Here is a 26,943-nt window from a genome sequence, read left to right as displayed (position 1 = left end):
CAAGGGATAATAGATTCAAACTTAAACAGGGGAAGTTCAGGTTAGGTATAAGGAAGAAGTTCTTTACTGTGAGGGTGGTGAGACACTGGCACACATCACCCAAAGAACTGGTAAATGCTCCATCCTTGACAGTCTTCAAGGCCAGTTTGGACAGAGCCTTTTGTGACATAGTCTGGTGAGGCATCCCTGCCCATGACAGGGGTTGGAACTGAAAGATCTTTAAGGTCCTTTTCAACCCAAACCATTCTATGACTCTGTGAATGTAAACTGTGTAGCCCTCTTTTCAGTCCTCATGTAGCAACCTTTTTCTTTCTATTTTTTATATACATTTATTCTGCAGATACTTTTCAAAGCAAAAGATTTAGACTCTGAGCCAAAGAGCCAAGTAGTAAGAGGTAACCACACACAGTCTTTCCTCCTGTCTGGTTTGCGGAAGTATGTGCTTTATGAGATCCAGGTACTGGCTTTCACTCGTATCGGAGATGGAGTCCCCAGCTCTCCTGCAGTTGTAGAAAGAACAAAGGATGATGGTAAGTTTAAACTAAGGCTGTTTGGAGATACATATATTATCTTTTTTTCAACTTTGAACCTAAAGGGCTGAGGATTTAGCAAAACCATGGAGACCCAGAGTCCCTCCATTCCTCTTTCCCTGCAGATCAGGAGAAGAAAAAGACTTCTAAAATTGTTCTCCAGTGCTCGGTGTGGACAATTTATACTGAAGACAATTTTTAAAGCCCAGTTATTAATTCCTATTGAAGTTCAATCATGCTCAAAAAAAACAAAGAAGTAGAGTGCTGCAACTGAAAGCAATAAACAAATTTGGGTCTGATTGGATTGAAGGAGAGAGATGGAATTTGCAGCTTCAGTAATCCATTCCCATTTGATTTCCAAAAAGAATAAGGCACTTACCTTGGAAGATGATCATACCAGTTTTCTTTCGCAAGTGCCTCCAGCACTCCCAGGTCCGAAGTGAGCCCCTTACCTCAGTGCTGTGTGAACACACCAGTGTGGAGGGAGCATTCCTCCTGATGGAGTTCTACAGAAATTCAGTCCAACTGTTAAAATATTCTTGGCTTTGCAGATGCTGAAGTTACCTTTAGCTTCATTACCTTTTTAGTATTAAGTGAAGGTTAATGTCAGTGTGAGAGGCTTCTGCTTATTGCTCCCAATGAAGATGAACTAAAAGAAATGTCTCTCTTTTCATCAAAATCTTTTCAGCATAGTAATGGAATAAACATTGGTTTCTACAAGCGACTTCATTAAGGTGATTTGGTTGGGCTGAAAACACCTTCAGACTTCTGGCTTAACAAGATATTTTCTGTGAAGTGCAAGGAAAGAGTAAAAGCATGTAGGGACAGGGATGGGGATGGCAACAGGGACAGCAGCTCCCTGACATTTTATTAGCCCTTTCCTCTTCATACTGCTTGTGTGGGGACATGGCTTTTCTTTGAAAGGAAACAAGGAGAAATTACTGTGAGGAGAACTCTGCAGGGAGAGAAAAAGCACACACTGAAATGTACATATCAGACTATAATGAGAAATGTTTAAAACTGTTTGTTTAGGATAACCCCATTATAGCAGTTACCTCCTTAAGTGCATGTTGGCAAATGATACAAATTGTACTCCCATCTCCGTGCTCCTGACAGAAATATGTTGTGTCTCCTCTGGGCTCAACTTAATTAAAAGTATCATCAGGGGTAATGCAGGTGGAATTTGTGCTGCAGGGGAAATTTTGCAGATGCTAATGTATGAATTAGCATCTCCTCACCTTGTGAACCTGGGATGGTCAGTGCAGCCACCAGCCTTCTGTATTAATGTGCATCTTGCCTGCCTCAGGTTCTCCTGCTCAGACCTGAGTGCTTAAAATGCACATGTAAAATCGGAAGGCAGTTCAGAGCTGGTACTGATGACACAGAAAGGAGATACTACTCAATTCCAACAGGTATGAAGTGGATTAAGCTGACACATAACTCTCTGTAAAGGCAGGTTCATGACTTGCTTTGTAGTATGCAGTCAGTTACGGGGACTCCTCACTATACTGCTGGGAGGTAACATAAAGCTCCTCTGTCAGAGCATCCTGCTAAACACAGGTGTAGGAATACACTGTAGGATGCACTGTTTCTGCATTATGTTTGGTGTCCGAGGGTGCTATAGGAATTTGGCCATGGACAGGATTCCTCAGAAAAAACGTGTGTTATGTATGTACATAGGCACTCCTCACTATCTACTTAATGTTGGTAAGATACCAATAGGATCTTGCTTCTGTGCAAGGTGAGCAGCAGACTTATAATTCTGACATGCAATCCTTGCTAGCATGATTTCTGTCTTTCTTTCCAGCTCCTGGGCCACCTGTGAGGCTGGTGTTCCCCGAGGTGAGGCTGACATCCGTACGGATCGTTTGGCAGCCACCGGAGGAGCCCAATGGAATTATTCTGGGTAAGGGGGAGCTGCAAACCCAGGGCTGGGAGGAGAGGGCTGGAGACCAGAGCGAGCTCTGGCTGTTGGGTTTTCCTTCCCCTGGCATGTTTAATTAGAAACCACACATAAGCAAATCTGTGGCTAAAGAAAAGAAAACACGTTGGTGTCAGCTGAGAGACATGGTATCCTGTGGTGAGGAGGAGAAGTCTGCCAAGCTCCATAGGGTTTGTTTTCCACAGCCAGGATCACATGTCACTGAATTGTCATCTCTCTTCCCATCCACATTGGGATTTGTAACCTATTTGGCTGCTGTTGGGCAAACTGCCTGCAGAGCTGCAGCAGGGGAGAGCTGGATTTCCCCCTCCTTCTCTCCCTTTCCCAGGCATGCCCAGTGTTTGTTTCATGTGTGCTTCCATTTTATTGCTTCCTTTGGATAATACTGCCTGACAGGTTGCAAGGAGTTAACTCATGCTTGGCTTTTCATCAAGGGATACAGAGGCAGCAAGGCATGACAGGAATTTGGGAAAAACCTTCTTACCTTCTTGCTCTCCTAACTCCTCGGTTGCCTTTGCAGTATGCACACCAGCTGCTACTTGTACTTAAAACGTGAAGGCTTTTACAATGTAAAAATTCATTCTTGCCTCTAAAATTATAGTAGCTAGTAGTTACCGAGAAATATTCTGTCCTCTGCTGATGGTAAACATATCTAACAGTAGTTCTAGTTGGTGAGTAAAGAGTTGTCTCTCAATTCTGAAAACAGAAGCAAAAGCTTTTGGGTTTTGTTTAGTTCTCACTCTGCCAGGCCTTTCTGCTTCTAATTTCACTGCCATTTTTCAGGCTTGTGTGTTTTAGCAATATTCCCAAAAGCCTTCATTGTTGTTGGAGGGTGCTTGCTTCAAATGCTGCTGCCTTGGTGGCATCCCTAAAAATAACGAACCAGTCTTATATTGCATATAAGAGTCAAGAACTCAAAGTGTTTGCTCCAGTATATAGTTTCCCAAAGTGATCATGATGCTTGCATTTGCGGGGAAATCATCAAATGGGATTCGAAGGTAGATGCTGCAGGGGTTTTCTAGGCATGCGAAAAGAGTCCATGTGAAGCTTGGCAGAGTTTAGCAGTCAGAGACAGATCCATGCAGGGTTTCTCTGCAGCTTGAGGAAGCTTGACTTCCAGGTTGTCTTGTGGGTTTGATTTGTTGCTTTATTTAAGAAACTGCATCCTAGAACTTGTTCTCAGTAGAGATGGGGATTTGAATCACAGGATGTGGTTAAGGAGGAAGAAAAATCATTTGATAGAAATGATGAGAAGGTACAAAAGCGATTTTGCTCTCCCCACTGTGTTTCAATGTCTCATGTTGCTGCGCTTTGTCAGCCTTATTTGCTGAAGTTGCAAGCTTGGTGGAGTAGGAACTCTGTTCTATTTTGTCTTTGCAGAGTGTTTTGTGCAGTTCATCCCCTTCTCAGTTTGTTCTTGCTCATTGCCACTACATTGCTGATAAGATCATACGAATGCAGGGTTGGGAGGGAAGGAGAAAGATGTCCCCTACATGCTTAGCATATAGACTGATGTTTCTGATGTCTTGCACAGTTCAGTCCATTCCCAGTAACGTATCCCAGATACTTGATACAGTTCTGACTTGACTTTTTTTTACAACACTGATGGTGTAACTATGGTTTATGACCCACTATTAATTCTTACCCTTTTTCTGCAGTACACTTCCAGGTCAGTCAGTCCCTGTTTTATAGGTACATTAAGCTTTTTCTTTGTAAGCATGATAATTTGCAGGTGCCTTTATTGAATTTCATCCTACTGATTCCAGACCATCTCTCCTCATTATCGAGATCACTTTAAATGACACTCTTGGCCTTGAAAATGTGCACAGCCACTCAGTTTGGTTTCAGTTTTGGAGTCTGCAGGTAGACTGCAATTCCATCAGCCAGGTCATTAATGATATTGAGCAGGACCACTCAATCCATGAGGTCTCATGAGAGCTCACTTAATGTCTTCCCAATTTGTTGGAAAAAACTATTGGTAATATTTTGACCTATTTTTTCAAGTGTTCATGTCAAAATATGTAGTATTTTTCCTAGATCCTGTTTCTTTTGTTTGCTTTTGATGGGGCTGTGTGCAGCTGCATTAAATCCTGACTTAAAGTCAATGTGGATCATATCTACTCTTCCCACCTGGCCAGTTACACTGGCAAAATGGAAAACAGATTATTTGATATTTATTATGTGCTCCAGACAAATACATTTTGGCTGTGTCTTGGTACTATATTATCTTCATGGATGCTTCTATGTTGACTTTTTTTTCCCAGGATCCTTCTAGGTATTGAACTTTAGGTTGATTTGTCCATAATTCCTCTGGTTGGTATTTCCTTGTTTTAAAAGATAGGGTACTCTTTCTTGTCTATTATTCTGAGATGTCACTTGTCATCCACAAGTTCTTGAAGATAATCAGTAATTATTTGAAGATGGCTCCAGCTAGATATAAAAGCACCATGGGGCAAATTTCATCAGGCCTTTCTGACTTGATTACATCTAACTTAGCTAAATACTCCTTAACCTGTTCTTTATTCCAGCCTACATCCCTACTTACATTGTTGTCAGGTTTAATTTGTGTTAAGTATCTAATCAGCATCAACTTTCTGTGTGTGTGAAAATGAAGCAATGGAGGTATCAACCTTCCATTCTTTTCTGGCGCTCCTTCAGCCTTTTCTTCCCAGTAGTTGACCTGTCCTCCTCCTGTCTCTCAGATTTCTAATGTATTTATAAAACCTTTCTCATTGCCTTTGATGCCCTTGAAGTTATAAGTCGCTTTGCACTTCAGCTATTCTGATTCTGTCCCTCCATGCTTGTGCTGTATATTTATACACTCCCTTAGACATGTGTCCTATTTCAACCTTTTATCCAATTCAGTTTTGATTTTCAGGTCATTAGTGAGCTCTCAATGCAAACATATTGTACCTTTTTTCTTTTTGTCTCTTAAAATTGTAAGCTAAACCGAATTCCTTTTTCCCTTAGAAATCTTTCCCAGGGGGACGTTACCTGCCAGTTCCTCCACTCCACCTCTTTGAAGTCGATTGTCTTTATTCAATAGTTCTCACTCGTACTTTTTTTTGATAGCAGAATATTGAGGTTCACGGAAGAAGTAGCTGCCAATGGCAGAGAGAAAAGTCAAAATTGCTCATGCTGGCTACATCTGTGATCTTTCCTAAGAAGTTGTGCTTCAAAAATAGACAAAACCCCATGTGTGGCATTCTAAATAAAAGCTGCAAGTTTATTTTTTCTTTCCTGTACACCTTTTAAATCCCTTTACTGTAATGAATTTTGAAAACACCATTGTAACCCGCCCAGTCAAGTGCACTGAAGTAGACTTGTTGAAAAAAATAAGTTAACATAATTTTGTGCAGTGCCCTTTTATTCACCAGTGGGGTTGGAAAGAAAAAACACTCGCTTTGCAAGAGCAACTTTTACTCAAAACCTTTGAACTAATGTTCCTGCTCTTCTAGCTTTGTCCTCTGAGCATACAAGCACCTTTGCAGCTAACATTTTTGTAGTCTATATCAAAACACGTTCCAGCATTTCAGAGAGAGATTAGCAGGATGAAAATGCTGGCAGGCACCAAGAGGGAAAACTACTTGTTTGTTTGTTTAAATCTTTCACTGTGGAAGACTGCTAGGTATGGTCATTAATCCTGTTGGGAATATTAGACTGAGGCTTCACTCCCTCTTCTTTGCACTCAGTTCTTATAGCACCCAACCTAGTTCCTTCAAATACTATTAAAGAAAAAAGATGTGTTAATGTGATATGTTCACTTCTAGCTATGAGCATCCCCTAAAAGCAAGAGCTTAATTTGATTCCTTCCAGGCCCTGGTTAGTATTCCTCATGGTATCTTTGTATTTAGCGTTTACCTGAAGCTTATTGCAAAAGAGTGTAAGAACTTCACTGAGAATTAGAATGAAATTGAATGTAATCCATATTTGCAAATTCATATTTTGATCCTAGACTGCATTTGCACACCCACTGGCCCTTAAACAGATAAGCAGTAAAATCAACACACTGGATTTTTGCTCCACTGGGCAGAGCATCACCTCCCAGTATATTATTTGGCTTTCCCTAAGTTCTGTGACAAATTAATAAGTGTTTGTATCTCTGCTTGCACCATGGCCTGCATGAATGGGTGCTTTCAGTTCTGAAGGGCTTTGTATGGTGATGAACTTGAAAGCTTTTTTATATTCATGGTGTGTTGTCATCTTCCTGCCTGTTTGCTTTGGGGAATCTACTGGTTGTGTTACAATGACCTAACATTTAACAGGCATTTCAGACTGTTGCCATTTATTGAGTTCAGAAAGCACAGCTCATGAAAGTGCTTGCAGTTGTGCAAAAAATACTTAAGAAAATGCTAATGCAAAAAATAAGCCAAGTTTCAATGAATAAATAAACTCCTGAAGAGTTCGGGGCTTTTTGGTTTTTAATGCTGTTTTTGCCTGGTGAATGGCAGAACTCCCAATAGCTGAAGAGATTTGGGATCTAATGCTGGGGGCGAGACAGGAAAATGAGCAAAACAATATGAATTCTTCTTATAGACCATCCAGATACTTCATGTTCTGTAAGATACTCTTTTCCCCAAAAAGAACTGATCATCTTTCAAAGATTTTACTTCATTCATAACCTTTGATTTTATTAATTTTTTAAAATCTAAAATACCTGTGACATCTTATTGTCATAATCTAGTAAGGGAAAGAAGCTTCCTTATTCCTCTGTTGCAGCAATTGCAGTTATTGCCTCTCATAGCCCTCGAGCATACATTAATTTCTCTTTGAACACTTTCCATTTACCTCTATTGATTTACCTTTTGATTTCACTTAACATTTCCTGTCTTCTCCCTTCCCTTGTTGCTGAAATTCATCAATGTAATAATTTTATCTTTTTGATCTTACATTAGCCCTAACTATCATCCAAGCTGTAGTTTAAATACTGTGTCTTCTGTACCACTCATAGAAAAGTGATGCCTTTTATGCTAGTCTGTATCCTGGCTGTCCCAAATTGTCTAATAGGAGAAGGTGATGTGGGGGATCAGAATGAAGATAGAGGGTATCTCTCAGGTGGGCTGTAGGCAGCAACAAGAGTGAACTGAGTTCAGGTGCAGAGGTTGGATATGTACCTTTGAATCAGAGCAAGGGAAGTGTTGAGTTTCTGAAGACATCTGTAAAGGTGATGGCTCTGGTTGTGTAAATTCTGCCTGAGATATCCAGGAAAAGAGATGTTTACCCAACCTGTCAGCCAACACAGCAGATACAGGAGCGGACAGTGAGGGCTGATAGTGTTTTTCACAGGGGTGCATTGAAAGGGAGTTTGCGGAGCATGTCAGAGAGAGGCTGTGACAAGTGATTTCTTCTTTCTCATGGCTAAATTAGTTTTTACACTAGCCAAGGATCCACTCTTGTGTAAGTTATAATGGCCTAGATATGTATGTGTTGCTTTGCCTAATCTGAGCATGTTCGTAATTGGCTTTCCAGCATAAGTACCACCAGTTAGCAATAAATAGTTATCTTTCTATTCCCTCTTTACATTTTAACTACACTTTGTATTTTAAGAGGTTTAGAAAAGTGAGGAAATTGCTCGACAAGGATGTGTCCCAGATATCAGACTTATCTTTTAATAACTAGATAAATCAATTTTTCTATTCTTTTAATATTCTTTGTTTCCCTCCAGGTCTTATTCTTTCTGTCTTATGTCCCTTTATCAAACTTCTTTAGCCATCTTTGTTGCTTCTTTCTTCATCTTCTCTGCTGCTGTAAAAATCTCCCCAGTGCTTTTCTTTGACTTTTTTCCCCCTTACAAAGATCCTACACCAGGGTTTCCACTCCTGCATTTTTCCTATCTGTATAAACAAAATAATCCTAGTATATCACTTCTTTGTGCCCGTTGCTATTTGTCTAAAATGATCAAAATATTGTAGTATTAAAGGTACAGAAATACTTTGGTGAGATATATTGGGTCAGTAACGGGAGAGCTGGTGTCTTGGATAAAAGAAGGTAGTTTGAAGGTGGGTAAAAGAAATGCTCAAAGTCTAAGACCCCGAGACTTCACTGGGATCTAAGCACACTCAGGAACTGAAAAATTAGGCCACTTTTTAGCTAGTAGAACAGAACAGACTATTTCAGTTGGAAGGGACCTAACAGTGATCATCCAGTCCCCCTGCGTGACCACTTCAGGGCTGACTGAAAGTTAAAGCGTGTTGTTAAGGGCATTGTCCATATGCCTCTTAAACACTGACAGGCCTGAGGCATCGACCACCTCCCTGGGAAGCCTGTTCCAGTGTTTGTTCACCCTCTCAGTAAAGAAATGCTTCTTAATGCTGAGTCTAAACCTCCCCTGGTGCAGCTTTGAACCATTCCTACACGTCATATCACAGGACAGCAGGGAGAGGAGATCAGCATCTCCCTCTCTGCTTCCCCTCCTCAGGAAGCTGTGGAGAGTGATGAGGTCACCTCTCACCTTCTTTTATCTCCAAACTAGACCAGCCTAAAGTCCTTAACTGCTCCTCACAGGACATTCTTTCCAGCCCTTTAAGCAGTCTAATGCTATCCACTCATCTCTGGAGATGTTATTGTAGGAATATGCCTGACAGAGCAGCTGCTATGGGGTGTGTGAATACCCCAGGCAGCACAAGGTGAGCCTGCGCAGATGCTGGGAGCCTTTCACTACTGATGCCCCTTTTCAAACGTGGGTGCCCACAGCCTGTTAAGGCACTGTAGTGAATCAGCTCTGTACCCAAACCTATTTGTAAGTGCAGCCCATGAGAGCTCAGACTGAAGCCGCAGGTGCTTGGAAAAACCAAGTCACTCTTTGAGGTGTTGGTGCCATTAAATTTGTTCCATGTGAGGCAGCTACGGCTGTTGCTCCACATCCCCTAGCAGCTGCCAAAGAAAAGAGGACAGGGAAACACTGGTGCATCGTCAATGGCACTGTGAGAGTCAGCACACCAAAATTAATACCATCTGTATCCCAATTAACTTCTACTGTTTGTGACAGCGTGCACCCCATGCAAGTATGGCATTCATTCAGGAGAGCATTGGAACTCTGTGCTTTGTCTGTGAGTAGGCATGTGGCAATTGTTGCGTATTCACAGTGGGAAAATAAATGTCATTGATTTCGTGTAATAGCCACAGGTAAGCTGAAAATCACATTTTTCATGCACTGACCTTCACAAATGAAGCACACCAGGTTTGGCTCTCCTTGTTGTTGTTACAGCCAAAATGTGGTGGGAGTTCAAACTCTATCTGGGCTATTAATTCCAAGAAAAAGAGATGGTCTCAGGTGCTGCAGATCCCTTTCTCATTCAGAAGATGAGCAGAGGGCTGGCAGAATCATGTCGTGACTGTTTTGTTTTCAGCTGGTTTGACTTGGATTTGTTGGCTGCCCTCTGCCCTGTGTAACTCCATGAAGCGTTTAATCATACAACTGTATTCAGCTTGGGCAATAAAAACCCCACGCCAGTTCTGATATTAATTGATTTTGGAAGTCAGCAGCTGGACTGAAAGTTACCATGGAGCTCCAGAAGTGAGAGCCTGATTCAATTGCTGGTTTACAGAATGGGTTTGAACATTTGGCAGTGTTCAATATTAAACGCCCTCCCCTCTTTGGGGGACAGTTGTTGCTAGTGGTGCGTGAGAACTCTGGAAACCCTCCTTTGCACTGTTGGATCATTAATAATACAGACTAAACTGTGAAGGCCTAATTATCAGGCAGGTTGGAATGGGGGTTATCACTTACAGGCATCAACAGAATTGATTATTAAGTGCTGCCTGGTTGAAGCAGGACCTTACAGCATGCAGGCTTCCTCCCTGGGCTGTGGGCAGAGGAAGCAATGTGGAATGACAGAAGAAGGTTGCTTTTGTTGGTAGTTCTGGCATTCGCTGTAGAGATACAGGGGAGTGGGAGAACTGAGGAAAAGACAGCGCTAAAAGCAGGAGCAAACCTTTACTTGAGCGCTGTGGGGGCTGCATGGTTTGGGCAATCCAACTGCTCTGCAGCTGAAGAACTTTTAGTTTGAGCCTGTGAGAGAGGGTGGAACAGCATGTAAGCATGTGTGCTTGCACATGCACAGGTGTGCTTGGGTGGAAAACTGAAACAGAGTGTTGTCTTGAAATGCTTAACCAGGTGACATTAATTGCACAGACTCAGTTTGTTCCTTTGCCTTTCCAAAATGTTACCAGTATGCTCAGAAAAGATAAAGCTGGTTTTGCATCCTGTTGGTATAAAGGATGGAAAGTGAAATCAGTTTCATAGCAGATAATATTCAGTAGACCTTTATGTGCCACTGTGTGATTCACCTCTTAATATATGGTGCCAGACTGGAGGAGAGCTGCCATAGAACAGTTCTATAGCACTAAAGGAAGTAACTTACTTGGTTATCAGATAAACAAGTAATGATGATAAACTAATAGTTTTAGTGCTCTTTTGTCCCTGCTCGGAAAAAAATCCTAACCCTTTTCCTCTCTCCTGTTGCTGCTGTGATTTCAGGGTATCAGATCGCCTACCGTCTGGCCAGCAGCAGCCCGAACAAGTTCACAACGGTGGAGGTTGGCTCTACAGTCAGGCAGTTTACTGCTACAGATCTCACCCCTGAGTCAGCATACATCTTTCGGACATCTGCCAAGACCAGGCAGGGCTGGGGGGAGCCTCTGGAAGCCACAGTGATCACAACAGAAAAAAGAGGTAATGCTTGCAGCCACAAGTTGAAGGACTTCCTGTTGCATGCCTTGGAGCCTGTGCTGCACTTCGGGGAATTTTAATAACAGGCTACAGCCCATACACCTCCTCCTTCTCACCCCATAAACCTGCCCCAAACCATAGCAACATCATGATTTGAGAAACCGGGTGAGTAAGACAGACTTTTATGAGGCACAGTTCTTCTAACCTGCCAGGCTGTTAGAGATTGATTTTTCCATCAGCTGCTATATTGGCCATATGCAGCCTCCTTCTGCAGTCAGATCTTTTTTTCCACTCTCTCATTTTCTAGAAAGATTGAAATCTTAAGAAAGTAAGTGATGGATGAATTATATTGATTAGGGAATGCAAAATGAGAGGTGATGTTGCAGGATTTCTCCACAGCCCCTCCATTGTATGTCAGTCCTGACCTAACGTGTTAGTAATCATTCTGGCCTTTCTCTGCTGCACATTCAAGCAGAGTGTTTGCATCTGGATTGCCCAGAATTTTTCTCCTTCTTGTCTCAGCCATAAAATGGTTATTTGCATTCTGAATCTCCGATCAAATTCTGTTCTGTAGGGAACTTACTTGAAGAAAGCAGGAGTTACATGTGTATAAATGAAGCCAGATGCTTAGATACCAAACATATCAAAATGTGAAAGACATAAAGTATTGCAGAATCCACTCTGCATCGTTATTGTTTCTAATGCTTTGGCTCAAGTAACTGCTCCATTCTCCAGCCTTAGAACAGATCTCTAGAGCTGCCAGTTAGAAAAAAATGTATTTTCTACCTCTGCATGAGCATTTCTTATTTTTTAAAATTCAGTGCTAAAAGAGAATATATTGATAGAGAGCATGAGTGTGGGTTTTCCTCTGGTCTTGTACCATATGCCAACATGACTCCCTTGTGCATCACTGGATTTTTTGCCACCCTCACCCATTGCACTGTTGAATATTGATCTTTAAGAAAATGTCCTCAAAAATTAGAACCATTCAACTTCTGAGATTCATAAAAATTATAGTTCAGTGAGAAGCACACTTCAACAGGTAACTAGGGCAGACTTCCATTGATGTCTTTCAGCTATTGTTACCGCTTTTGCGTGTGCTTATGTGCCTGGTCTTGGCTTTTGCCCAAGCCTTGCTCTATAATACAACCAATTATATTTAGTTTTAGCTCTTAAAGTGTGCTTACTTAGCAAACTCTTGCATTAAGTCCTTTCTACACCTTGCAAGTCACTTAGAGCAAGAGTAAGGATTTCCCATGTTATTTGCCCACAGTATCTTCCTTATTATTTTCCTATAACTCTTCTAAAAGGGAAGATACTGGCCTGGCATTCAACCACCAGCAGCGAGGAGCTGTGGGGTGCAATTCAGCTGCTTCTGTCCTGTGTGGTTGGTGTTAAAATTCCCACTGGCACAGTTGTCCAGGTTATGTGCAGCCTCCCCAGTGCATAACAGTGCAGTCCTGAGAGAAAGAACCTCCAGGTCTGTATTAGGAAACTTAAATTGCCTCTGCTAAAGATACTGTCCATCAAAGAGAATTATCAGCTCAAGGTTTTGCCCACCGTTGTCTTTGATTGCTGTCAAAGTTTAAAGTCGAGTATGTGGAAGTTTCAAAAATGATCCACCATGCCAATAATGTGAGCACTCAAAGGTCAGAGCCTTTCCTTTTCAGTGAAGTGTGCTTACATTTCTCAGAACATGCGCATGCTGTTGCTGGGTACACAGTAGCTCAAGGCAGAACTTCCAGCTCCACTGTGGAAACAATGATCCCTTGTTGCTATCAATGTTCTAAGGTTATCTTGAATAGACAAGTCATAGTATAAAATGAACCCTTTCTCTGTTTGATGGATGGCTCTGCTGTGTCTCTGTGCATGCTATGGAACCAAGTCCCAAAGCACTGAGAGTTAACTGAAGTGATCCCATATGTAAAGTGTAGAGAGAAGAATGTGAAATCTCTCATCAGCAAGAGTGATGAGGGGATGATAAAGAAATTTATCCACTGCAGCTATTCTGCCAACAACGAAACAAACAAACCAACCTGAAACTTGTATATATGGCAATAAATACTCTACAGTGAAACGATATTTTATTTCCATTAATAAAAATGCATTTAATATCCTTATAGTCCTTGATGGCAGTCACAGAAATTCTCCTGAAAATTAGCAAAATCAGTCACTCTTGTCATTAGAAATTCCTTGGATGATCTCAGTATAAATCTTTGCAATGATACCTGTGATTTATAGATCCCAAGTTGCATTGTAGCTGTATTCTCCTGAGGTTCTTCTGTAGTGCTTTGAATCTGCACAGTGGTGTGATGCCCTCCACAATGGTTAACACCAGTGATCAGGGCAGAAGAGAGTCAGAAAATGTAAATGTAGTGAGAAACTAAAAGTAGTCCCTTGAGTCATATGACCTTGCCTTACATTCCTGCACAAAGAGCTCACCTTAGCACTTGCTTGTGGCTAAACTCCCATAAATAAACTCCTTATACAAATGGATTTGTACAAACAGTCAGGAAGTATATCTTGCAACACATGAGATCTTAAGATCTCCCATTAGCAGCAGAAGGAAACCCAATCATGGGAGACTGACTGCAAGATCTGACCTGCCCAAAACTGCAAGCTGGTTAAAGCTTATCAGCAGAGAGTATTAAATCCCTGCACGACACTTGCTTCCCCTGGTAGAATAACCCTGAATACCTGTCTCAGCCTGTCAGTGTAAGGCATTGACCTTTTGCATTGTGCTCTGGCTCACAGGCTGCTGGCACTGAGGGCTTCCTCCAGCTAATAGCTTACAAGTGTTTGGGCACTGATGTCAGCAAGAGCATGCTGCAGAGAAATGCCAAAACATACAGGAAATGGTTTTAGGGGGTGGCAGGGAAATGAAGTGCTCGCCATGCCGGCACTGTGAGGAACTGGGCAGGCAGAGGTGTATTTATGGAAACAAGTGCTGATGAAGTTGAATTGAATTGCTTCTCAAAAGCAAGTCACTGTGGTGTCTCCAATCAATTCCTGCTTTATTACATGCCACACATTTTAATCAGAATCAATAATCTTCATGATAAACAATTAAACAATTATTCCTCACTCTATAGAGTTTCTCTATTGAAATCGATGGAGTGCAGAGACACAGTGACGGGAAAGGAGATCTATATAGGAACAGTTGGGGACTGGCATGCTTACACCTGCATTATCATTCCCTGTCTTATCTAAAAGGTGTACGGGTAATTACTCTGGAGAGATCTCTTTTAGCATTGGCACTGGCTGGTTTGACTTTGCTGGTTCAAGGTTAGTGGGTATGAAGGGAAGAACTGGGGAGGTCTGGAAGTGAACTGCAGCAGGTGCTGAAGCCCCAGCTCTGCACCACATCCAAGCTTGGGTTTGGAATCATCAGCAGCAGGAGCTGCTGATGATTCCCAGTTCCTTGCCAGAGTGAGCTGGTGCAGGAATTCAGTATCAGATGTAAGTCATGCACTTGGAGTCCCCTACACAGCAGCCTGTTCCAGCTCATCTCTTCCTCTTCTTCATGCCTCAACTGGGGAGCAGCCGGTGGAAAAGGATGCTACATAGCAGAGGGAGAACATAGTCCCATGGTACCAAGTAGTAAGTAGTTAAAAAAGTAGTAAGCACAGGTTAAAAAGTTAACTAATTTACAGGCAAATTCAGTCAAAAGAGCAACTGCAGTACACGCATAGCTGAGTTTAATTAGAGGTTTCCTTAATTTGCTTGGCTGCTGGTCCTAGTGATTCTTCCTTAACCTGCCAGGCTTAGACCAAGTTTGAGGTCTGTTTCTAGGAAGGTATATATTCAATTGAGACCTTGTATGCAGAATCGGTTTTACTGATCTTTGCAGTAGAAGGTTAAGGAATGGGATGGCTTTTATACTTTGGGCAAATCCAACACTTCAGTCTTCTGTGGCGTTAACCACTATGAAAATCTGATCAGGCTGACACGTTTTATGTTAGCTTGAATTTCCTGTCAAAGCAGCACCAAACTGTGGTTTACTTGCAGAACGACCAGCACCTCCCAGGCAGGTGATGACCCCCCAGGGTGATGTGACATCACGGAGTCTGCTGTTGACGTGGGTCCCTGGAAGTGATGGATCTTCACCAATACGGTATTTTACAGTCCAAGTGCGAGAGCTGCCGAACGGAGACTGGCAAACCTACTCCTCTTCCATCAGCCATGAGGCAACATCCTGCATTATTGAAAGGTACCATATGATCTCAGGCCAGCCTAGAAATTCCCATGCTTTCCCCTTCCAAGAGTTAGGAAACCAAAGCAAGCGTCACTCAGCTTCGTAGTCTTTTGGGGGGAGAGAGGTTAAGTGAGGCCACTGTTCCTGTTTTAGAGGTGGTGTTATGAACAGCAGTTGAGAGATTTGGGGAAGGTCATGCAATAAATCTAATTAAAGCTGGACTGCAGTGCATCTTTTTGAAGCCTTTCCTGAAAGCTCAGCACCATAGATAACGTTCCTGAGGCTGTAAACGATAGGTAGCTACACAATGCTCTGTAAAATACACAACTAGTTAAAAATCCTTTCAGCAGTGACTGGTATTAAAATCCATTCTCAATGCTGCAATGCAATTATCTCTATATAAGCTTTTCCAGATGAAATGAGGACCATTTTTATCTGTATTTTCCATACTGAAGTTTATAGATAGCATCAGAATGTTTAAACTTTGTTACTCAGGCTTCATTATATCCTCAGTGATGCTGTTGTAATTAAACTCCTTGGAACAGCAGTGAAAGCAATTGAATGTCTGTGCAAAGGTACTTGTTTTGCTGTCCATTTCTCTGTTGACGAGCTAGTACAAATCAGATTATTTCTAAAAGGCCATGAGCTTTTGGAGAATCAAGTATTCAAAGCATCCGGATGCAGATTTTTCAGGTCTGTTAGAAAAATATCAGTGGCTATGGTGTATGGCAGCTCGCTGGTCATGTGCCAAAAAATACAGATCTGTTGCTATTCTTTTGTCTTAAATGCAGAAAAAATAAATCTTGTTAATTGTAAGTACAAATATAGACCTGATACATTGACGTTTGAGGTCTTACAGCCACCCTGAATTATACACAGTATCTTTCCAGTCAAAACCTGTAAAATCAAGGAAAACAACCATGTCATTTAGACTTGACATTGGCATTACTGAAAGCAAAAGATAGAGAAATTATCTGAGATTGCTCAAATTATTCAACTTGCTGTAGGTAATTAATAGTATCCTAATAGAGTGGCACTGTTGAAGGAGATTTCTTCTCCCCCTTGCTAAAAGCATTTTCCTGTCAAAGTCCAGAAGAGAAGTACACAGGTGATGGGAGTGCTGCCCATCAGAATGCATTATCCCTTGCTGTTTAATTATTCCTTCCAAGTAACTTGCGTTTGTAGTAGGTGTTCTATCTGCCAGCTGATGGCTAGACGCTACCAATTAATTAGCTAAATCCCCCATAAGTCACAGCTCTGCATTTCTAGCCTTTGCAAGTGACTCAAAATCAGCCTTTCCCCCCCCCCCCCATTCCTATGCCAAGCCAAGACAGAAGGATCTTTGCAAAGGTTATGTCAGCTGGAAATCACTCTTTGCATATCTTAAAGCACTGCATAGATAAAAGATCTGTAGGGAACCTGTTGTTATGCTCTTTATTAAATAATCCAGGTAATAGCATTAATTTGAAATTCAGTAGGAATAAAACACACTGATCAAACAGTATAGTGTAGAGGATTAGCCAGAAGGCTGGTGCTCAGAATTCCAGTGCCTGTTGTGCCCTGGCTGGCCCTGGGCACATTGCCAAGCTCCTCTCTGCTTATCCTCCTCATCCATGCACTGAGCATGAGCTGACCCACAGATCTGTTTTGAGGACATCTCAGGCAAAGCTCCTTGAAAGCCAGGTTTTGCGTAGCCATGGAAAACTTGAATGTCAGCACATCTTGTCCTTTCCAACAAGCCCCAGTCATAGGCTGCTCCATGAACTGCAACTTCATGGCTGTTTTCTGGAGCCTAACTCAGCTATGAATCCATGAATGTCTTCAGGAGCTCAGGCTAATGGAAATCTGAGTTGATGCTGATGGCAGCAAGATTGCAAACAGCCCCATGTCCAGAGGAAGCTGGGGGAGTCTGCAAAGAAAAGGCGATGTGGAGAAGAGACAAACTGCTCAATGTCTTTAGGTGCCAACGGGCAGGTTCTGTGTAGAGGCTTATTCTGAGGCCTTGCAATGATGCAGAGAGATTTCAACCTTTTTTTTGACATTCCACAGCTTGAACCCCTTCACCTCTTACAAACTGCGAGTGAAAGCAACCAATGACATTGGAGACAGTGACTTCAGTGCAGAGACTGAGGCAGTCACAACTCTGCAGGATGGTAAGCAAGGAGGAGAATCACCATGGGATGGGCAATGGGCTTGTTCCTGGGCTTGCTGGATCTGCTGCAATGCATTCTCCACTAGGACTGTGGAGTGAAAATTCTATAGCCAAATCAGTTTTGTTCATAGGAGATTGATACAGGTAGTAATGAGATGTGGCTGAATTAATAGCAGGCAACCTTAAGTGTCCTGCTGTGTCCTCTTATCATGAATCATACTTTCAGGAGTCTCAAAATGGAATTAAGTTCCATTTGATTGGCTTCCAGACTTTGCACTAACCATTATCTTTGCAGAAATTGAATAATTTACCAGATATCATTAAAAATAGATGCAGAACCATGCATACATTTGAAGAAGTTTCTTCAATTGTTTTCCCATACAATCTGCATCAGTCTGCAATATGGCAAAATTGCTGAGGCATAGGTAAGAAAGAGTATGAAGCTCCTGGAAACACAAGCATATAATTCTGCAGATCAGGGCTAATAAACTGTGAATGACATTGACAAGGCTTTTATTTTTAGCCTTAGAGATCAACTTCTAATTCCTTGATTGTATAAAGTCAGTGCCTGAATGCAGAAGTAGCTCTGATGTCTTGAACGGAGAAGGGAACTCTGTGAAGTGTGGGAAAGCATCACCACTTACCCTTGGCCTGGGAAATGGGGTAATACTGGTGTGCATCCATATATATTATGCTGGGAAGTAACCAGTATTTCATGAAGCTCAAGGAATGGCTAGTTAAATATGACACTGAGGTATAAAAACAGGAAACAGTTTTGCAGAAGAATGTTTCAAGAAGCTGGTCTTGAAGTCAGAAAAACAGAGAACAGAGCTCAGGAGTATCCTAAGTTCAAAAAGAACCTGTGTAATACTTGAATAACATGCCTAGCAGCCTTTTAAATGCATCCTTCCTCTCCCCCTTCCTCAACAGCAGCTGCTGTGTCAGTGCAGGCTGGAGCTAATGAGGCAGCACTGTCTGTTTCAGAATTTAAGATTTTATTTTCAATTCTCTTTGAATTTAGTTACAGTGGATCCAGAGTTGTGCTTGGCCTCCTCACAATGCAATGGGGAAATGCTGGGAAAGCTTCTCACCTTCTTACAAACTGTACATTTATTCTGCTGAGCAAACCTGGTTCTGCCACTAGAGCATTGCACTGTGGAGGGCTGTCAGCTCCTGATAAGCCGTATTTGAGCTGCTCTGGTGTGTGGGGGTATGTGCTGTAGGCTGTGGGCATAGGAATGGGTTAATCCATAGTAAATCAAGCTGTCCTACCTAAAATAGTCTGTGATGATATGGCACAGACTCCTGAAAACAAGGTGGGCTTCCCCCAGCTGGGGCAAAAATATCATGGATATTGACACTTGCATGCAGCTGGTTGAACTTCCTTTCAAATGTGTATCCAGTTGTTTATGAGCAGCTGGCATGCTGCAGCCCCCTCCAGATTTATGCCCTTAGCTTTTCTCCTGTTCAAGTTGCCAAGGCCACAGGTAGAGCAAGCAATGTATGGGAAGTGGCTGGCTTCTGTCCAGATTGTAATAGTCATATCCACCACGTCGCTTTTGAGACCCACCATGTAGTAGCTGGGATAGAAGATTTTCTTCAGCAGTGAAGAAAGAGAACCTGATGAATAAAAGCCACCCTTTTTCCACCCTGATGTTATAACTGCTTTGGTTACCTCTTATTTCTTGTTTAGTTCCAGGTGAACCACCCAGTTCTGTGTTAGTAACTCCTCATACAACTTCATCTGTACTTGTGCAGTGGCAGGTAAGTAACATGAAAAGTTTTGATGTTTCTGGAACAATTTTTTGGCTGCTTTGACTTGGTGGTACAGTTCAAGAGACATTTTCTTGAGCTTGGAAGCATTGTTGTAAAGTTGAAGGACTGCAGCTACTTCCTTATTTTTCTGATCATGGCATATATTTTAGCACTGGATGGAAATTTCTGGCAATTGCTACTGCTTTGTGTCCCATGAGGGGAAGCTTGAGAGTTAACAGAGTTGCTGTAGCGGTGCCCAAGTTCATTGCCTGTACAGATTCTCCTGTCCTTCCATTGATATCAATAGATGCGCAGCTTTACACTGAAAACATTTAGCAGAGTGTGGAATTGGTAGAGATCAGGTAATCAAAAGCTTACTGTCACTCACGTCGCATTATCCTCCTTCAGCTGCTGAAATAATCAGAAGTGCTTGCTGTGCCTGAGATCCTGTTCATACCTGTGAGGAACTCCACATGCCCTTTTGGCTCTTTGAGGGCTAAAATCTGAGATTTCTTCAGAGAAAAGAAAGGAAGTTTGAGCTCTTCGTAACATCTCTGAGTTGGATATGAAACTATTCATGCCAAGTGTGCGTTTTATACAGGCATTTCCTCTGCCTTCCTTTATCTTTCAATAGTGGCCTCCTGGGAGATGCTGGAACATTTTGTGACCCCAGTGCCTGAGGCTGCTTTTTGCAGAGTGAGCATTAACAGAGGGAACCCAGTGGGGTACTGCACGTTATCCATAACCTATCCTGGAAAGCCTTTGCCCACCCTGCTCTCGGGACAGTGTCCCACACACATAATAAGGATAACTTTGGACAGATTACATTGTAGTGAAAAATGTACATATGCATTTACAGTACAGATGAGGCTCCTTGCATTTTTGGAAGAAAAATATATGTATGAGGGTCTGTTTATTGCTATGCAGCAGCACTTTAAAAATATGCCTGGCTGTACTGCTGGCTTCCTGGCCCAAGTTCATGCAGCAGAATACTGAGCAGCAGCATTGCTTACAGCATGTTGAATAAATAGGAGATATGTTGAACAGGTTTACCAAAGGAATTTTGGAGAGATGTAAATCTACCATCCCACCTAGTAATAAAAGCCCCCAGTGAAGGAAGAAAGGTATACCAAGAGAGGACAGAGGATGTGAGGCATGATATACTGCAGAAAAAAACATTCCCCCAACTGACTGATTATCGGTGTGTAGTTAATGTGAAATAGATGGTTGTTTAGGTAATTGGATGCTTTTTATTTCACGAAAATGAAATGGGGTTGTTGTGCCAGAGCCTTCTCAAGGGAGTTGTGGGCGATTATATGTCATTACTACGTGTGTATTAATAGGTTCTGGTAGTTCAACTATACTATATTTTTCAAATAAACAAAAATCTTCAAGTCCCACAATAGCCTCCAATTAGGAGAAAGTTTCACAACAGTGCCTAAGAAATAATGTAAACTGAAACCAGCACTTGAGCTAAATGGGGAGTAGATTTCTGAGCAAAGCTACATTTTTAACTTGAAGCTGTGTTAATAATTCACCAAACAAACTGGAGATGCACTATCTGGGCTTTCAGCTGCTGGGTCCAATCACTCCATAATTTTTAAATTTCAAGTAGAAGAAAGTATGTAATTTCCATTGAGATCTGTGGTATCAATAATGCAAGGTTAGTTCAGATGTTCTGGAGGATGTTACGGTTAACATCAGGATCATGTAGTTCTGCTTCTACCTTAGAGATAGCAATTATTCAAACTTACATTTTAGTCTTTTCTTTTTCTTTTTTTTTTAAAGCAGCATGAAAATGTTTCTCTTACTTCTGTACAACATTACAGACTACCACTCGTAATCATTTTACGTATTTCAGCAGATCCCTCAGGCCTTCCTGCAAACCCCTAAATAATCCATTACATCAAAGGCAGAGTTTTGTCCGTGAAAGACAGATAGGAAGGGGAAGACCTGACCTTTTAGCAGAGTACCCTTTTCAGGAAGGAATTATCATTTCCATGGCAAGGAGAAAGGCAGTTTTCAAGCCATTTATTTTCTAAGCTTTCCTGTCCTAAATTTAAAGGAAGAAAAAACTGGAGAAACATATGAAAGCATAAGAAAACAATGCTTGCTATCAACAAATCAGTGTTGTACCACAATGAGGGATTAAGCTTTATCTTTAGGCTGTTATATGGCAGAGCAGGGAGTAACAATCTCTTTCTCAGCTTCAGCAGTGTTTTCTTTTTAGGGTTCTGTCAGATACTCCACCTCAACCTTTATTATTATTATTATTTAAAAATATATTAATAGTTAAAATAAATAGGAAAAGATTTTGGATCTTTCCAAGAGCACCTTCCTTCTAGGTAACAATTACCTGAAACACAAATCCATGGAATGGTCACTGTCTTTTTCATTGTGTGAAGTCCATGTCCATGCTGGATAGGCTTTGTTTTCTTGCAGCCTCTCTTCTCCTTTTGGTGATGCACTCAAGTTGTATCTTGGTAGGATAGTGCTTCCCTTTAGCCTGTCTGGAAAAGGCACCTCGTGCTTTGTGTTGTGACTTCTCCCTGCCAGGATAGAGGGAGGCAAGGATCTTGCTGTGGTGTGGAGCCCTCTGCTACAGCATTGTCAGAGCTAAAGCAACTTCAGTATAATACAGAAAACCAAAGGAGAAAGTCAGAAGAATGGAAAAGAAAAAAAGGATCATGATAGATACATGAGTAATTTCCAGTAAACCAGATCTCATCTTCTCCACCTTTGGAGAACATTTCAGTTGGTCCATGAGTGATCATGTCATCAGGCAGCCCTGGAGAAGGCTGTCACTTTGTTTGGTCTATTTGCTTAGTCTCTTGGACAAGGGGGCTTAATCTGAGACTAGCAAAGGCTGTTGTACAAGAGGCTGATTTATTTGCCTTGTACAATGGAGCCTGAGAGGGAATATGATTGCCCTTTTCAAAATACATCACAGGTGTAAACACCCCTTAGGGAGAAGAACAGTATAACCCAAAAGGCAATGTTAGCACAGTAACAAATGGTTATAGACTAGCTATGAATTATTTAAATTGAAAATTAAATGAAGGTTTCTAACCACCCAGGTAGTGAGGCTTGGAACAGCTTTCCAGTAGAAATACTGGGAAGCAGGAAAATCACCATGTTTTTTGGTGGAATTTCTGATTGTGAAATGGACTTTAAGAAGGTGACTTTCTGCAATCTTGAAGGCCTAGTCCTGATGATTCCAGAGGTCTTTCACAATCTTCATTCCTAGGTCATTCTGTAAGGCAGATGCTAAGTAATAATGAAAGGTGGTCAGAGTTTCTCCAAGGGATAGAGCACAATAATGAGCATAAAATGATGATGAATGAGGTTCTCCAACCATGCAGAGCAAATACAGCAAAATCTTAGGACTACTGGACTGCTTTCAGCAGGCTCTGGGCAGGGCAACTGCCAAAGAAGGCTGCTTCTTGCAGGAGTATTTCTCCTCCTTTTCCTAGTAGCTGTGTAGCTTTTTTACACACTGCTTTGCGTAATTTTCTTTTTTGGTTTCCATATACTACAATCTTTCTACTTAATTCCTTCAGCCAAAGCAAAGCCTCTGCCCTGAGACAGGACTGCCCGTGCTGTCCTCTTGCCATCATAATGAAGTAATGGAAAATTCTTGTCATTTCTGGAAGCAGAATACTAGGTTATTACCAAATATCTTCCCCCTTTCCTAGTCTTCCTTTCTTCATTAAAATTACATGTGGTATTACATTGTATTGTGACAGCGTTACACACCAGCCACATTGGGCTGGTTTTCCTTAGTAGAGTTCTCAAGACTGCTAGGGATCTTTCTGGATTAAAGGTGAGATCATCATTAAAATCCTTTTCATTTATACTTTCAGCCTCTTAAATTTCAGTACAAGAATCTTTAGAAGATAAATGGCTCAGGGCATCTTTTCTTCTCTGCAGTTCTTAGCCTGTATTAGACTCATGAAAGTAATTTTTTTCACCAAACATGAAGAATCCCTCTGCTTGTCTCTATTTAAGCAAGCCATTCAGACAAAAATCTCCTTTTCAGTGTTCTGGCTGTGTATCTCTATCTGAAGCAAGATGTGAGGGGCTGCTGATAATCCTTGCTGAGGTACTATGTCTTTGAGCAGCTTCCAGGATGTTGCAGAAGGAAAAAAAACTCATATCTAGGTCAGCTCTGTGGTCGTACATCCTGTACTGCTCCAAGCTGTTATGGGGGAGACCTATTGGATTGGACCTATGCAACACACCAGAGTCCATTGTACTGTGACTCTTCCCTAAATACCTGTCTGAGGCTACTAGATGTATTTTCATCTTCCTAATCATAGCTGGAATACACCAATTCTTTGTTATTTTCTCATGTCTTTTCAGTAAAATCATGCCAAATGAAGAATGTTGTATGAACAGTCCCTGAGGAAAATAACCACTATAGAAATGCTGTCTTTGACAAAATAATTTCTTTCCTTTTGTCTCAGAAGAAGTGAAATACTGTTTTGCTGTTCCACTGTTGGTGGCCAGCACTATGCACTTTCAGGGGCATGCTTATTTATGTTCTTTGTCACACACAAGTTTCTGTGCACCAAGAAGGAAAGGAGCTTAGCTCTTAGTGTAGTGCATCAGGTGTCAGTCTTGAATAAAGAGCCTTTTGTAACTGCCACAGCTGAGTGAAATCATCAAAGTTGCCTTTAACTTGTGTTTTTCAAATCACAGAACCTTTGATGCTGTATATTCCCTTTATATTATTCATGTCTGTTTTCACCAGAGAGCACTATGTCCCTTTACACAGGACCAGTGTCAGCTACTGCCTCTTGTGATGGATGTTTGTTGCAATGCTCATCTTAACAAGCCTTTTCTTATACGAATGTTTTTCAGCCACCCAAAGTTGAGAGCCTAAATGGCTTGCTCTTGGGATACCGGATCTACTATCGGGAGCTGGATTATGACACTGGATCTGGAACAGAAACCAAAAACATCCAGAGCCCTTCAGCTTTAAGAGCAGAGCTCACACGTAAGCCTGTGTTTTGGACCTTGTAATACCCCCGAATGGTAATCTGTCATTATGCCAAGCACTGTATGCTCTCTTGCCCCATGGAAGTAACACACATTTATGTCTAAGAGTGCTTGGGATAATCTAACTTTTACAAACTGAGGCTGAAGATGCTGAAAAATGGTTGTAACTTCTGTCTAATCAGCATCACTTGTAACGGTACCTGCTAATCTATGCCAGCATGCTCAAATTTATGTTCTGTCCCCCATATAGCCTCTGATTTCCTGCTTTCTGCTACCTCCATTTCATGATTACCCTGGTATACTTTGTTCTGCCATCAGTCAGAAGAGGGAGTACATATTCCTCAGTGGGAACCTTTTCCTTTCTTGTTATTTTTTAGTATTTTTGATAATTGACAGTTTGGTTTTGTAGTACCAGAAAACAGATGAGGAGAAATGTTAAACAGAATTTTTAGAATTTCAAAGTGCTTGTCCCTACTTTGGAAGTCAATAGCAAAAATGAGCAAGAATTTTAAGGTGCATGTTTGCCATGTTAGTCACTGGGATTTTTTGGCTCACATGGAAGGAAGGTGCAGAGGAATGCTAGAAAAATAAAAAGGATTTTTAGGTAAAAGCTAGAAAGGAAATCAGAGGGAAGAATAGGCAGAATAAGATGATTTGAGGCAAAGATGTGAGCACTCAGTAGCTTGACAGATATGTATGGCCCAGGAATGAGACATGCTCACAGAGGGGTCAGCTTTTGTCCTGCTTGATGTGGAATATTCAGAATAAGATAATACTCCAAGAGCAGCAGAATAGGGTTGAGTGAGACTATTTTAATATCTTAAATCCTCTTCCATGTTTCCCTGAGCCCATAAAAGTGGTTTCTGCAAAGGGAGAGTGGTTTGTATGGAGGTATGGAAAAAGTGGATGCTTTAAATATAACGTAAGCACCTAACTCTGACCTCACTTATGCAGTCAGTGATGAATGAGACTTCTCAGACTGCATGCAGTTTTAACCAGGAGAGAGTAGAGATGTAAAGCTCCTACAGGTGTAAGTATTCATAAGGGATTTTTCCAGACAAAAGCTGGCTATGTATATAATCATGAAATAATGACTTTGGATGCTCTCTAGTCTCACAAGCCAGGGAACCTGTGAAACCTACTGGTTTCCTGTCTTCCCTCTTCTTGGCTGGCCCTGCAGCTATGTTCATAATAGCTGTAGAGTAGAAAAAAATGTGCTGTACTTCTCCAGGAAGTCAAGAGAGAAAGGGGTGGAGAAAAGTGTATTTTAAGAGGAATTTCCCTCTCTCTCCTCATAATATGACAATCCTCACCTTAACACCTCTGTTACTCACTGACCTGCAGTTTTGCACAGCTTAGCATATTATTACAATTCACTCACAGCAGGAATACTGAATTCTGTAAGTGAAGCTGTGGGGAATCTAACACACATTTAAAGAAATAGGTTCTGTTCTATTGTAAGTGTTGGCTTTTTGTGGCCCACGTTCCAGGTCTTTACCCTGCAGCTCTTAAGGTTTTGAATTTTGTGTGTTGAGAAGTGTCAGAACATTTCTGTGTTGTATATTTGTGAGATTCTCTGTTTGAGGAGGAAATGAAACAGCCCCGTGTGAGTGACATGCTTTTGATGTGTTATGAGAGAGTGATGTGATTTTATTGCCCTTCAAGGTATAGTCCTAAAGCTCAAACTGTGTATGTGTGTGCTGCATCATTTGCCTCTGTCTGCTGTACATCATTTGCAATAACTATTTCCTTGCACTGTAACAAGCTTTCTGCTTTGCTTACCCTGAATAGCCCAAAGCAGCTTCAAGACAGTGAACAGCAGCTCTGCATTAACGACGTATGAATTAACACGTAAGTGCATATTGCCTTTAGATGAGACTCTTTGTAATGGTTCAAAATACACTACAGGCAAACTCCTATGGTTGTCCTCAGTGGATCTAGTAGAAATCAACACAGATTAATGATTCTGCTTCTTTGAGCTTCTTTTTCTTTAAGCCTTAGCATTCCCTACACCAAGAGGCACTGATGATGCAAGTAGGTAGCTGTTGTAAAAATGTGGCTGCTGGGAAGGTAAAACATTATTGACTGTAACAACCCAGTATTGCTGATGCTAAATGAATTTTGATTCGCTTGCTACATATTTTGCAGTCCATCTGAGTTTAGCTGCATCACATCATTAGTCCTGTGATTCAAGCATTGCAATGCTCAGGCATTCTGTGGAGTAGGAGTCCAGTTTAGAGTGAGCCCAATGAATTTATGTGCATCTCCAGAGGTGTTTTCAATTGGAAATGAATAAAATAGCATTCGACAGAGTTAAAAGGCAAGTTGCTTTGTGGTGATGATGGTTCACTAGATAGGTTTTGCCCAAGGCTTTTGAGTCACAGATTGTGATGAGCTAAAAAAAAATGAAGCCCTATCCCCACTGAAACTTGCATGCATGAACTCTCACGTGTTCCATTTTCGTCCACATCCCGTTAACACTAACATCTCCTTTCTGACTTTTCATGGCAGCAATTAAAGTTTCCTTGTACAAGCTACCCAGTACTATATCTGATATATATTACTGGGGTTTGTTTATTTGTTTGTTTACAAACTTAGTAGCGTTACTGCTGGTGTGCTTGCTCCATGTTTTGCAGTCCATCTGAGTTTAATGGTATCACATATATCAGATATCATTTGTGGTGTGCCTGAGACTGG

General features: G+C 41.5%; 1 protein-coding gene across 1 annotated transcript in view; it reads left to right on the top strand.

Annotated features, from left to right (window-relative positions):
- Positions 1-26,943, top strand: part of SDK1 (sidekick cell adhesion molecule 1) — a 418,140-nt gene that overhangs the window by 341,286 nt on the left and 49,911 nt on the right. The window contains exons 27-34 of the mRNA XM_057416915.1: positions 341-530; positions 2,338-2,436; positions 10,952-11,146; positions 15,152-15,353; positions 17,388-17,491; positions 19,184-19,254; positions 24,109-24,244; positions 26,038-26,097. Of these exons, the coding sequence (XP_057272898.1) occupies positions 341-530; positions 2,338-2,436; positions 10,952-11,146; positions 15,152-15,353; positions 17,388-17,491; positions 19,184-19,254; positions 24,109-24,244; positions 26,038-26,097 (1,057 nt within the window). The remainder of the gene's footprint in view (positions 1-340; positions 531-2,337; positions 2,437-10,951; positions 11,147-15,151; positions 15,354-17,387; positions 17,492-19,183; positions 19,255-24,108; positions 24,245-26,037; positions 26,098-26,943) is intronic.

This window comes from Pezoporus wallicus, unplaced genomic scaffold, assembly GCF_028554395.1.
Source record: "Pezoporus wallicus isolate ANWC-B61680 ecotype Strahan unplaced genomic scaffold, APGP_CSIRO_Pwel_v1 scaffold_7392, whole genome shotgun sequence".
NCBI classification, from domain to species: Eukaryota; Metazoa; Chordata; class Aves; order Psittaciformes; family Psittacidae; genus Pezoporus; species Pezoporus wallicus.
The sequence above is the reverse complement of the archived record's forward strand: the minus strand, read 5'-3'. Positions and strand labels throughout refer to the sequence as shown.